Source organism: Apiospora hydei (assembly GCF_038363865.1).
Source record: "Apiospora hydei strain CBS 114990 chromosome Unknown utg000009l_segment0_segment0, whole genome shotgun sequence".
Lineage (NCBI taxonomy): Eukaryota > Fungi > Ascomycota > Sordariomycetes > Amphisphaeriales > Apiosporaceae > Apiospora > Apiospora hydei.
This window is the reverse complement of record NW_027117368.1, coordinates 4395272-4410282: the sequence shown is the minus strand read 5'-3', so window position 1 is coordinate 4410282 and position 15011 is coordinate 4395272. Positions and strand designations below refer to the sequence as shown.

General features: G+C 52.9%; 4 protein-coding genes across 4 annotated transcripts; 2 read left to right on the top strand and 2 right to left on the bottom strand.

Annotated features, from left to right (window-relative positions):
• Nucleotides 1-1292: 1292 nt before the first annotated feature.
• PG997_013177 (uncharacterized protein) lies at nucleotides 1293-1853 on the bottom strand (the record flags this gene model as incomplete). The annotated part of the gene is made up of 1 exon (XM_066817491.1): nucleotides 1293-1853. The coding sequence occupies one exon, from the start codon at nucleotides 1851-1853 to the stop codon at nucleotides 1293-1295; it is 561 nt and encodes a 186-aa protein (XP_066663183.1).
• Nucleotides 1854-7188: 5335 nt separating this feature from the next.
• PG997_013176 (uncharacterized protein) lies at nucleotides 7189-7947 on the top strand (the record flags this gene model as incomplete). The annotated part of the gene is made up of 3 exons (XM_066817490.1): nucleotides 7189-7387; nucleotides 7479-7536; nucleotides 7770-7947. The coding sequence occupies 3 exons, from the start codon at nucleotides 7189-7191 to the stop codon at nucleotides 7945-7947; spliced, it is 435 nt and encodes a 144-aa protein (XP_066663182.1).
• A 2394-nt stretch (nucleotides 7948-10341) lies between these two features.
• PG997_013175 (uncharacterized protein) lies at nucleotides 10342-12496 on the bottom strand (the record flags this gene model as incomplete). Its single annotated transcript, XM_066817489.1, is given in 6 exon segments — nucleotides 10342-10645; nucleotides 10662-11432; nucleotides 11450-11553; nucleotides 11615-11747; nucleotides 11798-12337; nucleotides 12399-12496. The coding sequence occupies 6 exon segments, from the start codon at nucleotides 12494-12496 to the stop codon at nucleotides 10342-10344; spliced, it is 1950 nt and encodes a 649-aa protein (XP_066663181.1).
• Nucleotides 12497-13326: 830 nt separating this feature from the next.
• Nucleotides 13327-14523, top strand: PG997_013174 (Farnesyl pyrophosphate synthase; the record flags this gene model as incomplete). Its single annotated transcript, XM_066817488.1, has 2 exons — nucleotides 13327-13455; nucleotides 13600-14523. The coding sequence occupies 2 exons, from the start codon at nucleotides 13327-13329 to the stop codon at nucleotides 14521-14523; spliced, it is 1053 nt and encodes a 350-aa protein (XP_066663180.1).
• Nucleotides 14524-15011: the final 488 nt, after the last annotated feature.

Below are 15011 nucleotides of genomic sequence, written 5' to 3'. Positions count from 1 at the left end.
TTGACCATGTACTGGGCAGAAAGAGGAAGCATGAAAGTCAATTGGCGGTGCTGTGCGAAAAAGGTTGAAGCAAATAAATTCATCAAATATGGTTAGGTGCTATTGAAGCAAGTCGGCCAGGGGTGTGTAGTGTCTACCAGTACCTAGACATGCCATACCTGCAGATGTTTGGCCAAATGGTCTAGATCCTTACCAGTCAGTGTCTGGCGTTAGACTTCTGACGCTCCTCGTCCTCATCGACTGTCGACGATTACTCATCCGTTCATCTATCTATCTGCACTAGTCGTGTCGTGTAGTCGCATGAGTAGCACCGACGATACATGAAGCGTGCAGTCGCACACGGCTAGGAATGGATGAGTGTCTACGAACGGTATCTGCAGACCGCCCGCCAACATCCCCCTTTGACTCGAGCAACGAACCAACGGGTCGGTTGTCAAATCAGGGTGCATGCATGCTTACCGTGGCGCCCAGCACGTGCCAGCAGTCGGCGACGTCGTGCCATCTGTCGTAAGCCGGATGATGACAGTCACCAACGAGTCAGAGCACCAACAGCAGACCATGGGGCCAGCACACAAAACGGGGGCGCGCCTTAGTACAATCCGCCAGGGGGAACATGCATGCATTCTTCGCTTGAAGTAAACAAGAAGAAGAAGTAGTGTAAGAAGAAAAAAAGGGCTGTTCACAAATTGGATTGGTTGGTATAGGGTAGTTAGATTGTGGGAACTTTTATTGAATTTGGGACTCAAAAACCAGCATCTGTTGCCGGCAAAGGGGGAGTGCAACCAGCTTGCTAGGTCCGAAGACATGCAGTTGGTGCCCCCGGAAATATCTATGTACAAAGAATGGGTATCTTTCAAAAATGGTATGGCTAAAGAGCGTCAAGAATAGGTCAAAATATGGTGTGTCGGTTGGAAGGTAAGAAAGCAAGGGAGTGCGTCGAGCAAACCCGCTTCTTCGGTGGAACTAGCCACCCTTGGATGTTGCATCTTTCCTTCCGTCGAAGTGTCTATAAGGCGTGTAAGATGGCTTCCAGATGCCCGCGGGCAGGAAGCCTGGTTGTAAAAAGGGATGGTCCCGTCACCCTAAAGTCTATGTGTCGTTTGAAAAGAAACCCCAAGGGCGGCAGCCCCCTATGCGCGGAAGCGGATATTAGGTTAACGGCTTGGGTATCTTGGAAAATCCAGAAAACAGCGTGGCAGCGTAGATGTCGTCATGGTCTGGCGCTCAGCGCGACTACCTTGGACTAGCAAGGTAGATTTCTTCTTCTCTTCTTCTCTGCGTTGGCCGTAGACTTAGAACTTGCCGAGTACAAACTTGCGAGCGACCAGGTTGGTCTCGTCACGCTTGCTGGGCGCCGCGTTGCCGCCACCCAGGGTGGTGATCAAGTTGGTCTCCTTGGTCGACACGGTCTGGATGTCGTCAGGGTGGTAGTAGGCCGTGTTGCAGGGGAAGCTCGTGCAACCAGAGACGGCCATCTTGGTCTTGGCCAGAAGCTCGGTGGCGGGGAAGATCTCCTTGACACCGTCAACATCGGTGGCATCCACAATGGCGGACACGTCAAAGTAAGTCAGGTCGTTCCAGCCCTGGAAAGCAACCTCTCCAAGCATACCGGGGTTGTTGGGCGAGCCCTCAGCGATGGAGTAGTAGTTGCCCTGCCAGCCTTGGGGGATGGTGACCTTGAACTCGCCATTGCCGTCGACCTTGATCTTGTCAAGGGACTGGAAGCCGGGGTTGGCAGTGAAGACGACACTCTTGGGGGTGGAGTCCTGGTTCTTGAAAGTGATGGTGTTGGTTGCGCTGGCCAAGCTGGCGGCAGCAGCGACCAGGGCGGCAAGGTTGGCAGTGAAACGCATCTTGGCTACGACGTGAAAGTGTTGGACTGGAGGGTCAGGTAGGTGATATTGCAATATCGGTTGGTCTGATAAGACGGTCTGTTGTTTGAAGCGATATATGCAAGGCAGTGATAGCGATTGTAGCTTGAGTAGGTATATATATATATATATATATATATAGTGATCAAAGAGTGAATCACCAGGGAAGGAATGTGATCGAAGCTGCCAAAAGAGCTCGAAAGTAGATGAGAGAGTGTGAGTTGTTGGGGTTGAGTTCGTAAATCATAGACGCCAGCATCCGGTGGCGCGGAGAGCTGACGACTTTATACTCGAGTGGACGGATGTGTATGCTAGACTAGCAACCGGCTGTCCCCGACTATGGGCACCCATGGCGGCTGAGGGAGGTGTGGAGGGGGCTATAGAGCCAGCAAGGGACCACGCCCTACCAGAAGTCAGGTACCCTGTGGGCCGTTGGGCAGTCCATGTATCCATCACACCAATCCCGTACCCATTCATGGCGAGGGGATGCGTGGCTCGAAGCGACTCCGTAGCATTGGTCCGCTGCAGCAGCACGAGGATGCTAGCTTGTTTCTTCGATTCGAGGCTGCGGGCACTTTACCCTAGCCCGGGCAAGTTTCTTACTGCCGGGGCATACTACCACAAGTACCATGCCTATACCTGCAGGACCGGGTGGGCGGCGTCATGTCCCCGGCGGGCCATAGGGTCGATGCTTCCATACCATCGTATACACACACACACATACGATAGGTCATATCCGCCCTGTTGCGACGGTAGAAGCAGCCATGGAACCTCCGCGCGGCCTAGGTGGCAGCAGTATCATCACAGCTTAGGTTCGAATTCAAACAAACAAGATGAACGGATTCGTCGACGGGGCAGTACTACTACCCTGAACACGCACGACTCAGGTAGCCGTCGAGCAGACGCCAAGCCGAAAGGAATTCAGGGAGAAGGGAGAAAGGCTTTTTTTCATTCTTAGTTGCAGGTGCGGCGCGAGTTAGCATGGCAGCTTTGGTCTCCAATTGGCCATGCTATGGTGTGTTAAATCGGTTCCTGGCGTGCCTGGCGTGCCTGGTACCTGACAGCTCCATGTGGTGGGCAGCGTGGGCTAGACCAACTATCGGAAAAGTCGAAAGCTTGCAATAACCCGGATGGAGCCAACAGCCAATCGGAAGCACAGGGCCAACAGCAAAGGGCACCTTGGTGGGAATGCAGTTAGCTATTCTCTTCTTCTCATTTTCTTTCTCGTATCCTTGGCACGACACGTGTAGAGTGCCTCTCCCGCATCGAACAGCATCGAACGATACAAGGCAATCTACGTGTCGAGCCGAGCGACATCTGAATCTGCATCTTACCTGCATCAACTCGTTAGTGTGATATGATATGTTCAACAGCAAAGACCCAACAATCCTGCATGGGCGTGGTGATACAAATGGATGGCTTCCATCCTCTGCTTTCCCTCCCGAACTGCCCTGATTAGATGTGCAAGTACTGATGCAAGGCATGCATCGAAGCCCCCTTAGACTGTTCATATGGGGTTCGCTGAGACCCTCTCTGCGATCTCATCGGTGTCGCTGTGCATACACCTGAAGTTTCCAGAATGGGCCTAAGCGTGCACACACTTCTGCATGCCATCACGCATCGCTTGGGAGCTGCTGCTCACCGAGGCCGGTCGGAGAACCCCCGCGCGGGAATAAATCCCCAAGATTAAATACGGACACACACACACACATACACACAAAATTTGTGCAGAGTTTTGCGGTCTAGAGCTTCTGCTAGAACGGGGACGTCCAAAACTGTGGTGCGAAGCCGACGGCCTGGGACTGGTGGAGTGAGGCCAGTGGTTAATAAGCCGAATAACAGTCCGCAAGCTCTGCGCAAGCTGCCGGACTTGTCCCGTCTGTAATCCCTGTCCATCCCACCCTCCCTGCCAGGAACACATAGATCGAAAACTTTGCGCTGCAAGGCACAGCGAGCAAATATCGCCCGCGCGGCCTGGTGCCCTAGTAGTAGTTTCGGGATGGAAACGCCCACCGCTTTGAGGCATATATCGCGCGACGTTGCTGACGTGCACCTCTCTTGGCAAGGACCCTCTCATACCACGATTTCAAGGCCAAATGCCCGTATTGTCTACCTATGGTTCCTTGGACTAAGCTCTCGGGTCTTCCAATGTCGTTGCTAGGCCATCACGCCTCGAGAGGGCCACCATGACGTCAAAGCTCCTTTCCGTTCGTATTCCGGCGGTGACTTGTGAGGCTGCAAATTGCCAGTTGCTCCCGCTCCCGAATACTACTATCCCAAATGTTGCAGGCCTTCAAGTCGGCCCCAGTGTCCAAGGATGGGATGACATAGATTAGCACAGCGTTGGATAATCACTGCGAGATGCACAATTCCGCTCGGTCGCATGTCTCATTAATCGAAACTTCGGGTAAGAACGGCCGTGGCTCATTGATATTTTTGCGGCAGTTTTCTCATTGGATCGATTAGCATCTGGTCATATCTGCCAGTCTCGTCTCGAAGTATGTCAGGTCCACCATGCAGCGGCGACCTCCACCACCCTGGACAGTATTGACGTTCGCGTAAAAAAACCTGCGCAGCAAGCGAACAAGCAGGTCAAATGCAGGTGTATCGTCGCTATCACAGGCCCAAGACGTCCTGTCACATTCCAAAGATTGGGGAGAGGGGGTCCTCCGTCGACAGTAAGCCGACTGGGGCAAACGAGACTTGTATTTGGAAAGCCTTTTGCCTCGTGCTCACCAATTGATTGGGCTGACGGCCGACCAACGGAGACGCAGAGATTGGTGAGCGTTGCATCCGACTCTGCATTATGCACGACCAACATCATCTTTTATGGCCATCTCAACAAAAACCACACACGCCGCAAGCTTCAGGCTGACACCAAGCGGGAAGTAAAAAGGCACAAGCCATTCCACCGCCTAACCAACTAGCCCCTCATGGTTGGCAGATTTGCTTCCCATCGTCACGGAAGCATGCGACGTTGTCCAAGCAACTCTAGTGCATCAGGTTCGGGAAATGGAGGCCGCTATGGGCTTGCGAAAGCCTGGCGTCTGGCGTCGGGCCCTGACATTGATTAGATGTTTACCATCTCCGTTGTGAGTTGTGATGTGAGACCCGTTGGTGACGCAGTTGCCGTTGGAGCACTGGCAGCAGGGTAACAGACCTAGCACTACAAGCTAGTCAATGGTCGTTCTCGACTTTGACTTGAAGAAGGGTAGTAAGATCGTTGAGAGGTCATAGTTGCCCGATAAGCAGAGAACAAGCCGCATGGCAGGTTCGAGCGAGGCTCTGCTGGCGTTCAAGTCGTCATTTTCTTTTCGCGTCCTTGGCGGTGAAGAGGGGAAATGACCAGTAAGTTTACTAGGTAAGAAAAACCGAGTCGGTCGCATCGCAATATGTAGGCCTCAGGTGAAAGCGGCCACGATGGACCAGTGAATGAGTAGAGGGCTAAGGCGATCAACGAATGTTTGGAAGCTTTACTTTTACGGGTTGAAAGAAAAGAAATATGCATCAATGATCACATTCAAGTGTTCAGACCAACATGAAAACTGGCAATCGCCTAACCCCACCCAGGCAGCGTCTGCTGCGGCAAGCGCGCGGCGTAACATTTTGATAGGAGCCGGAAGGAAGAAGCGTACGTGGATTGGATATCGAACTCTGCACGTCTTTTTGGTCACACATAGCACAGATGGCTACCTATGAGAAGCACATAATTGTCATGCTGTTTGATCTGATTGCATACCAGCATGTTGCTCACTCTTCATTCCCTCGGTGCCCGCGGCTCACTGCCGAATCCTTTGGAGGGCTCCTGCCAGCCTGCTTTCCGTCCTTCTGCTGTGTGGCGCGCTAATGGTGGCTGGGGCTGCGGCTAAGTAAGACAACTACAGGGCTTTTTTTTTTTCGCAGTCAGCTATGAGTCAAGCGCCTTCTCAGCTCTTACGAACCAAGATCGTTCAGTTTCGTTTCCCTCTGTATTATAGGGCATCCCAAAATAGAACTCACTCCTCTTTTGCCTTCGAGAAACCTCCGCACATGATGCAAAACATCCGGGTCATTAGGTGGACGTTTGGTGAGCGGGATCGTGACTTGGATGTTACCTACCTACTACGTATGGGCCTTCGTAACACAAGAGAGATGTTGGTAGATAGCGTGCCTCGGGTGTCGACACGACATGACATGACAATACAATACAATAATACAATTGTAGTATTTCCCACATCCACAGTTGGTGAGAATCGGGCAAATGCACCTACCTGCCAACCTCCTCTTTTGCCCAAATCGTGTTCGATTCAATATATCCGGCCAATCACACCCCTGAGTCAAACGATAGCTCACCAAGCCAGATTAGGTCGCTCGATCAGCAACTTGTATATGATTCGTTCGCTAAGCACATCCATCCACACACACACACACAGTCAGAAAGAAATCTGCATCCCCGTCACCTCGTATTTGCAGTGCAGCCTGTGACTGTGTGTGGAAGCTTCTACATACAATCACCGGCCTCGGCCAGCATGGCCTACGCTGACTCCAGCAACGTTAAACGGCGGGTCTTCGGCGCGATCACTTACTGTCATCCCGTCCTCCTTACGATGTGCCCGTAGGCCATCTTGGTAACGCAATTGGCGGATGTGTGGGAAAGCATCGTGTTGCTCCCCCTCTCCCTCTCTTGCCCATGCTATAGATAGCAAAGGGCGGATTATACGGTCTGTTGTCACGAAGCTGCCCCGCTGATGGCGAGTGGTCCGATTGATCGGTGGTTGTTACGAGGTAACGCACCACATAATCGTGCGAACCATGGGGCGTTGGGCTGAAAAGGTGTGGGCGGACTTGCCGAAGATGTAACCTGATAGCAGTAGCTTGACAGCTTATACTCCACTGACTTTCCCGTCTGGGCAGTGGCAGAACCCCTCTGGGAAGAGTAGACATGGCAACGCCCACGTAGATCGCATAGCAGCGCCCCCTGCCCCCCTCACCCCCTCCTCCATCTTCCGAGCCAGCCTCCCTTTAGCCGTATCGTTACTTCGAAAGCCAACCGGCGGGCTGCGATGGGCTGCTAGTCAGCAAGCAGGAGGGCTCACAGCCAGAGCTGTGGTGCTTAAATACCACGGGATGGCCTCTGTTGCGTCACTCTCTTCTGGTGTTCTCTACCTCTCATCCACCTATCTATTAATACCAGTCACCCTCACTGTGAACACTCTGCTAGTCTTGTCGGATTTCGACTGACATCACAATCGCTACTCGCTTTTATACACACACAAGCAACCGCGAAGACATAAGACATCGGACCACTACTCTCGCTATCAGCCAAACCTTAGTCAAGATGAAGACGATGCAAATTGCTCCTATGGCCGGGCTCCTCGCAGCCGCCAATGCCTGGGGTACTACTGGCGGTGCTGAAGGCACTGCCTACACTACTCTCGTTACCACCGACTACGTCACCTACTGCCCGGAGCCTACCACGTTCGCCTACAAGAACGTGACTTACACGGTCACCTCTGCCACTACCCTGACCATCACCAGTAAGTCGTCCCACGTTGCCGTCGGTTTGATCGATTCAGATAACTAACGATCTTGCCCCCAGACTGCCCCTGCACCATCAGTGTGAGCCAGCCCCCGCCAGTGACGACTACGTCGTACTGCCCGCCTACCTCGTACCCCATCGGTACGGGTAAGCCTCCTGTGCCTACCTACGGCAACAGCAGCATTGTGATCCCTCCCCCGGCCACCGCAATTCCTCCCTCCTCCCCCCGGGCACCGAGGTTCCTCCTCCTCCGGCCACCGTGGTTCCTCCTCCTCCCCCCGCCTCCGGCCTCCACCGGATACTACACCACCATCACTTCCACGCCTCCTCCCGTCACCTACCTGCCCGGCACCTCCGGCATCCCTGGCAAGCCCACCCAGCCCGGCGCTCCTGGCGTTCCCGGTACTCCTGGTGCCCCTGGCGCCCCCCGGTGCTCCCACCAACACGCCCATTGCACCAACCACCACCGGCTCCGTCCCGATCCCTACTGCTGGCGCTGCTAAGGCCGGCACCGTGGGCGCTCTCCTTGCCGTCGCCGGTCTGGCGATAGCTCTGTAGAGAGACAGTGAACGCGTGTTTTGAGACAACGGGAAAATAAACACCCCTTTGGGAGTTCGACATGTGGCGGGAGATACGATGTTTGGATTCGACGCATTTTACGGGAACGTTTCTATACCCTCTTTCAACCAAGGCATTTGCAACTTTGGGCTTGGTACTTTACGGTGTTACGATGATATCCGGTCATGATATCCTCTTGGGATGATACACCGATGACAGCAGTTTTGGCGAGATAATTTTTGGCATTTGGTGCATAGGAGTTGTTCGCCTGGAAGGGGAAAGGCACACAATTAATTCGGGATACCCAATTACGCTCTCTTGAAATTTGCATAGCTCACACAGAAATGAGCGACCAAAATAATACATACACCTAATAGAATACCTAATCATCCGAACCGCCTTGTCCTTTGTTTACGTTCGCCTGTCCAGGAACTGCTCTCTTCCTCTTGTCTCTCTGCTTCGCTCGCTGTGATCCCTTTCGGCCAAATACCCATGTCTGCCAGCACTCACCTCACGTACGGCCATTACCAGATACGTGTGTGATGTAAATCCTGGGCAGCTGGGCATATGCGGGCTGGACCAAAAGGGCCGGGACCCCTTGTAAAATTGAGCCAACAAGGATATATTGGGATGCAATGTAGGTATATCCCTCATTGCCCGCTGTCTGGTTGTGTATCGACGCCGGCCGATCTTCGCAGCCCATCCCCAACATGAAGATGTAGATCATCCTCGCTCGTCCAATATGGGAAGCACTGACAACTCATTCATTCATACCCTCCCCTCCTCTATCCCCGCTCCAAACTGTCAACTACCGTCGCATCCAACGACTCGAAGCTTACCATGCGGAGGAACGGCTGGGCGCGTGGGATTGGGGGAGGAATGTAACGGCAACCCACCCTTCTTATCAGTAGTTTGTCTCTTCCCCTTGGCCCAGCAAATAAGCTTTCGAACTAAGTACTTTACAATAGTTTCCCCTTTACGGATGTCTGCTATAGGATAAAAGCTCGTATTCGCACACTCTTTTTCCCGGAAGGAGAAAACCCTTGGGAGCATAAGAAAAACTCGAAGTAGGGAAGGCACGAATGCCGTTGGACATGTGGTGCGGGGCACACCCAACAAAGGGATAGATATCCGAGGCAGGCAGGGAAAGGGCAAAAGAAGACCCTGGACTAAAGGTGGCAGGGGTTGGCTCGTCATATTGGGGGAGATGCAGAGAATCAATATATGAGTTGCTGGGCATTGGAGGAAGAAGGATCAGAAAAGGCCTCAATACGAAGAATCTCTCGTCATCACACCATTTGACCAGGGGTTGGGGTTGGGGTTTCATCGAATGGGTAAGACGGTCGGGATGGACCAATTTGTTAGCTGTTACCAGGTCACAAAAGGGCCAAGAGTACAACAGGCCTCAACCTAAGAGCGACCAGCCACCAATCTTCATTTCGTAATTGATGGCTTGCAAGCTGAAGCAGTGATGATATTCATTGTTCCATCAGAAGTAAGAATGCGCCGCTCTTTTGTTGTACACGCCATGTTATACCGAATTGAGCAGCTAAACCTACGGCATAACATATACCGACAAGATGTGGGAGATCATCGCCATTTCTCACGTAAGTCATTCAGTTTTCTCGTTTGCAGGTGTAAGGCGTGGCCGGGAAGAACAACTTCAACCCCCTCACGGGCTGGTGTAACTCTCTTACTCTGGAATGCTACCCAAGGTATGGAGGCAGGTAGGGAGACAAGCTGGCACACCAGTCTGGCCCCAGGCCCATGATTTCTTTTGCATGTATGTATATGCTGCCCCTTACTGCTTCCTCGGAACCTGCGCTAGCTACTCTGCTACTCTGCCTGATCAGGAATCGTGAGTCGGCCAGCGACAAGGCACGCTGCCAGGTACGAAAGGTCACGCACACGTAGCTGAGTAAGCCCACAGCCTGCGTGGCAGCAGAGATAAGAACAGCCAATCGTACCCGAGCAACAGCTGAACTATACCCATGCGCAATTAGTATATTCTCGGTGGTATTAGCAGGTGTTTTGCCAATCTGTTACTATGTTGGTTGATGCCGCCTCGGAAACATAAGCAATCGCATCGACAGACTGGAAACTGCGAAGATCCCGAGTTAAAGTTTGTCTCACCGCTGCAGTCGTTGGGTTCAGACAATAACCCATGATCTTTGCTTTGCTGACATGGATCACCAGTCTGACTACACCAAGTTCGTTGGTAGAACAGCCAGACAGTCCGTTGCTTGGTCACGTAAGGGTCCTTGTCGACAGCCTGGCATTGTAGCAGATGCCTTGCTATTAAAACCTCATAATATCGTTATGTTCATCTCTCATGTCGCCACGTGTTGATGGAACTCTCTGTCTTTCTTCTTCACCTCGCGAATTGCTGCCTAGTCAAGACTCTTCGTCAGGCCCAGTGGCATCCATTCGGGATCTGACTTCTCGAATCAAGGCCTTCGCCTCCTCAACCTCCACCCCATCCTGACACAGTTCATTCGCCAAACGGTTCGCGGTAGTGTAGTCCTCGATGCGCATCGCGTGTCTGGCGAGCCACATGCGCGCCTTGGACGTGGCAGCGGTAACACCAGTGCCCTCTCTGCCATTTCCACCCCCTTCTCTACCATCGCCGTCCTCGTCAGAACCATCATCGTTATGTATCACGATGCTCTCTCCCCTCATTATCCCCTGAGGCGCCCTCCTCTTGCGCAACACACATTTCCATGTATGCCTTGGCATCGTCGTCTTGATCCAGGCTTTCGTACATGATCGCGACCTGCAAGAGGATCTCGGGGTCCATATGGGCGCCACGTAAGCTCATCGGTCCGCTTCCGGTGCTGCCAAAGCTGCTTCCCGTATCGTAATAGCTTTCGGCGAGCAGTGCTCGTTTAAGCGCCTTGATGCCATCCAAATTCCTACCCATACGTTGTAGGCAGGAACCCACCGCCATCCACATCTTTCCGTCCCATGGCCGTAGCCCAGCCGCCTTTTTGTAGTACCACAAAGCATACGCATGCATCTCAAGGACCTCGTACGTCTGGCCGAGGCCGTACCAAGCGCGGTAGTCGCGTCTGTTTACATCAACAGCACGCCTGTACGATTCAATGGCCGCATGTGTATTCTTCAACTCCACGTATTCGTGACCCATAAGAGTCCAAGCTGAAAGACAGGATCGGTCAAGGGTCAGCGCTCGGCGGAAGTACTGCACAGCCTTCTCGTGCAAGGAAAGCAGCGAGTAATAGTTTCCAATAACTACACATGACTCGGGGCGGAATTTGTCAATGCCTGAACACAAATGTGCGAGGAATGCGAGTTTGGGCCTCGAATTCATCACATATAGGATGTTAGAGTAATGGTCCAAGGAATCGAGGCGATGAGGATGCAGCGACAGCAATCGACTGAAATGCTGTTCAGCTGCAACAAGATCCTTGGCGTGGTATGAAAGGAGGGCGTCGCACGTAGTAGGAACGACGAAGTCGGGAATATGCCTAGAAGGGCATCTAACGAGTTGGCGAGATTGTTGTCATGTTGGTAAAGCTCCAGGGATGTGTTAATATGGAACATGAAAGACACAATGTTCTGTGGTAGTCTGGGCATCAAGCGGTTGAGCTACGCTTCAGTCAGCAGGGGGCTCTACACGCTAGGATACTGGGATACTGGGCCGACTTACATCTTCGACGCGGGATACCAAGGAGGTCATCTCGAGCCAGCAGCCCCAGTTCATGGGGAACAGATGTACGCTCCTCCCCAACCAATACATGGCGAGCTCCTCGTTCTTTTGCCTCGCAAGCACCATGCCATATCTATATCCAGTCAGCATTTGTTGATAGCATGGTTCGATCGCAAGTCTTACAGATACTCTAGCCAACCTTGACTATCCGTGTCTTCGCCATCTTCGGTCTTGCGTGCATCAAACCAGGCCTCCAGATACCGGCTGATCGGCAGCAACTGCTTGTTGACGCACGCGCCGAGATCTTGGGGACCCATAACCATCTCAGAATCTTCGTCTTTTCTCTTCTCCCCAGATAAGAACTTGGCATATAAGGCGAGGAACAAACTTCGCTGGCTGATCTGTGGTAATGTCGGTGCGCTGGGTGACCTTGCGCTTGACGCCGGAGCCTTTCCTTTGCCTTTTCCCTTGGGCGTCGAAGCCTCTTTCGTGGCGACAATGCTAGCTATCATCGAGTCGGGTAGGAAAACGGCCGCGCAACGGTCGAACTCGCGACAATCGAAAAGCGATTTGGCCAGGAGGTACTTGTTGATCTCTCGCGCCTCTAAGACGGCCTCATCGGGTTCCGTGTTCTGGGTCAGGACTACGGCCGGGCAGGCTCCATTGTTGGGGTCGTCAAACCCAGCCTGGGGTTCGGGGATGGCGTTCAATAACTCGGCGGCCCTGTTGATGATGAATTGTTGGTATGTCAACGAAGCAAGGTACGCGAGGAGGACATCCTCACCACTTGGAGGATTGGTACAAGCATCTCTCGGAGCATTTGACCACTGCCTCTTGAAGGGCGCTTCGCAGTTGGATCGTCTCGCGCTCGTTCAGGGCCATGATGAGCGGGGCCCCGACAGCATGGGGTCGGCCGGTTTCTTGTACGGCGCGCAGGTTGCTCGTGTGTCGCCTTGTCCGTTCTGCCGTAGACGTAGTTGGCCGGCCCTGTTGGAAGCTTGCGGCGAGGCGATTAGGCTCTCTGTGGCGACGACGAGCTCGAGTCGCTAGCGAAGTCCTTGGGGCGCGTGTCGTATTAGTAATTGCGTCCAATTGGGCGCAGTAGTTCGCGATCTAGCTTCAAGGTTCGTTCCTGAATAAACCGGACGAGGTACATGAATAATGCCAACTGATAGCCCGGGACATTCCAGGACCCCACTACAGCACCAAGTCAACATTGGACCTCGAGTGATCAGACGGGTTTCGATGGGAATTACAAGGCCCAGCTCCTCACCGCCCTCCGAAAAGGGCTTATCGGTCTCATCTCGTGCATAATCGATAAGGCGGAGAAGGGTCTGAAGGGATCATTTGGACTATCAGTGGCTAGCCAGGCCTGAGGGATGTCTCACTGGCACTTTTTCGAGCCGTCCGCTAGCTGCATCGGTGTTAAAGCTGGTTGGCGACAAGAGCGATGGTGGGGGGACGGACGGGTGGGATGGATAGATTTAATTACACGGCCAACGGATCGCTTCCTCGACAAAAGGAGCTCTCTCGTACGGACAAACTTCGTGTGACTGTCAGCATCACCGGCGGACCTTTCGACCCCTCCTACCAACTTCAATTTTTTCTTGACCTGTGGCCAGTAACCTATTCTTTTTCCCCCTTGCAGAGAACCTGGTGGCAGCGAATATTCAAGACCCCTCCGAAGAAAGACACAGGGAGAAACAGCGACAATGGCCAAGGCAAAGACCCCTGAGTACACCAAGTTCGAGAATGTCTTCAAGGACAAGCTCGTCGCACAGCTTCTCGAGAATGCTCAGAAGTACAACCTGCCCAAGGAGCAGCTCGACTGGTTCAAGAAGGTAGGAAAGAAGACAACTTTCACTCGCCGAATCTCTCGTCTCGCGATTCGGTGAAACCCCTCATTCTCCCCAACTCCACTGGGCCATTTATATGTCCTTCATCGCCTTCGCTCCAACCCCATACTCTGTCTAATATGCATGCAGGTCCTCGAGGTGAACACTATGGGCGGAAAATGCAACCGTGGCATGTCCGTTCCCGACACCGTGTCACTGCTTCTCGGCAAGGAGCTGGATGAAGAGCAGTACTTCATGTCGGCCACTCTGGGCTGGATGATCGAGCTGCTCCAAGCCTTCTTCCTCGTCTCCGACGACATCATGGATGGCAGCATCACCCGCCGTGACCAGCCATGCTGGTACCGTCAACCCGGCGTGGGAATGATCGCCATCAACGATGCTTTCCTGCTCGAGTCTGCCATCTATCTTCTCCTGAAGCAGCACTTCAAGACCCACCCTGCTTACATCGACCTGGTCGAGCTGTTCCATGAAGTCACTTTCCAGACTGAGCTGGGCCAGCTGTGTGATCTCCTCACTGCCCCTGAGGACAATGTCAACCTCGACAACTTCAGCATGGAGAAGTACAGCTACATTGTCATCTACAAGACGGCCTACTACAGCTTCTACCTTCCCATTGCCATTGCGCTGCACTACCTGAACATTGCCACGCCCAAGAACTTGAAGCAAGCACACGACATCTTGATTCCCATGGGCGAGTACTTCCAGGTCCAGGACGACTTCCTGGACTGCTTCGGAACCTACGAGCAGATCGGCAAGCACGGCACTGATATCATGGATAACAAGTGCTCCTGGATTGTGAACCAGGCTCTTAACAAGGCGACCCCCGAGCAGCGACAGATCCTGGAGAAGCATTATGGCCGCAAGAACAAGGACGATGAGGCTGTCGTCAAGAAGCTCTTCGATGACATGAAGTTGAAGGAGCACTACCAAGAGTATGAGGAGAAGCGTGTGGGCGAGATTCGCCAGATGATTGCCAACATCGACACCAGCGAAGGCGTCAGTTCCGCCATCTTCGAGGCCTTCCTGGCCAAGATCTACAAGCGCTCCAAGTAAAGACATACGACAAGGATTGATAATCGTTCCACATGTAGAATGGTTAGATGGTTTATCGATCCAGTATAGATATAGATATACCCGGCCAGCTCGGTGGGATATAACCACAAGGGAAAATGGCAACTTAATCCATGAATGAAACCTGAGAATTCAGGCTACGCTCGGTTTCTTACATCAAGAAGGTGCCCCGCTCTCAAATGCCTGTAAGAATTATATCGTCACCAGCTATGCAAAGCCCCTTAACCCCTAGGCCACCCCTATAAAACTACGTGAAATACCATCTGGGCCTTAGAGCGTCAAGTAGCCAACCTCGTTCTCGATAAGCCACACTGATAGTAACCTAAGCAGTTACACGCCCATTTACCACCCAAGAGATCTCAATCGCTGCTGCTCTTTCTGCCCTTGAACTTGAGTCACCGGGATTGGGAAGCTCCCTTCTCGCAGCACAACCCATCTACCTCCCAAGGAAATTGATTCGCTTCACTCCA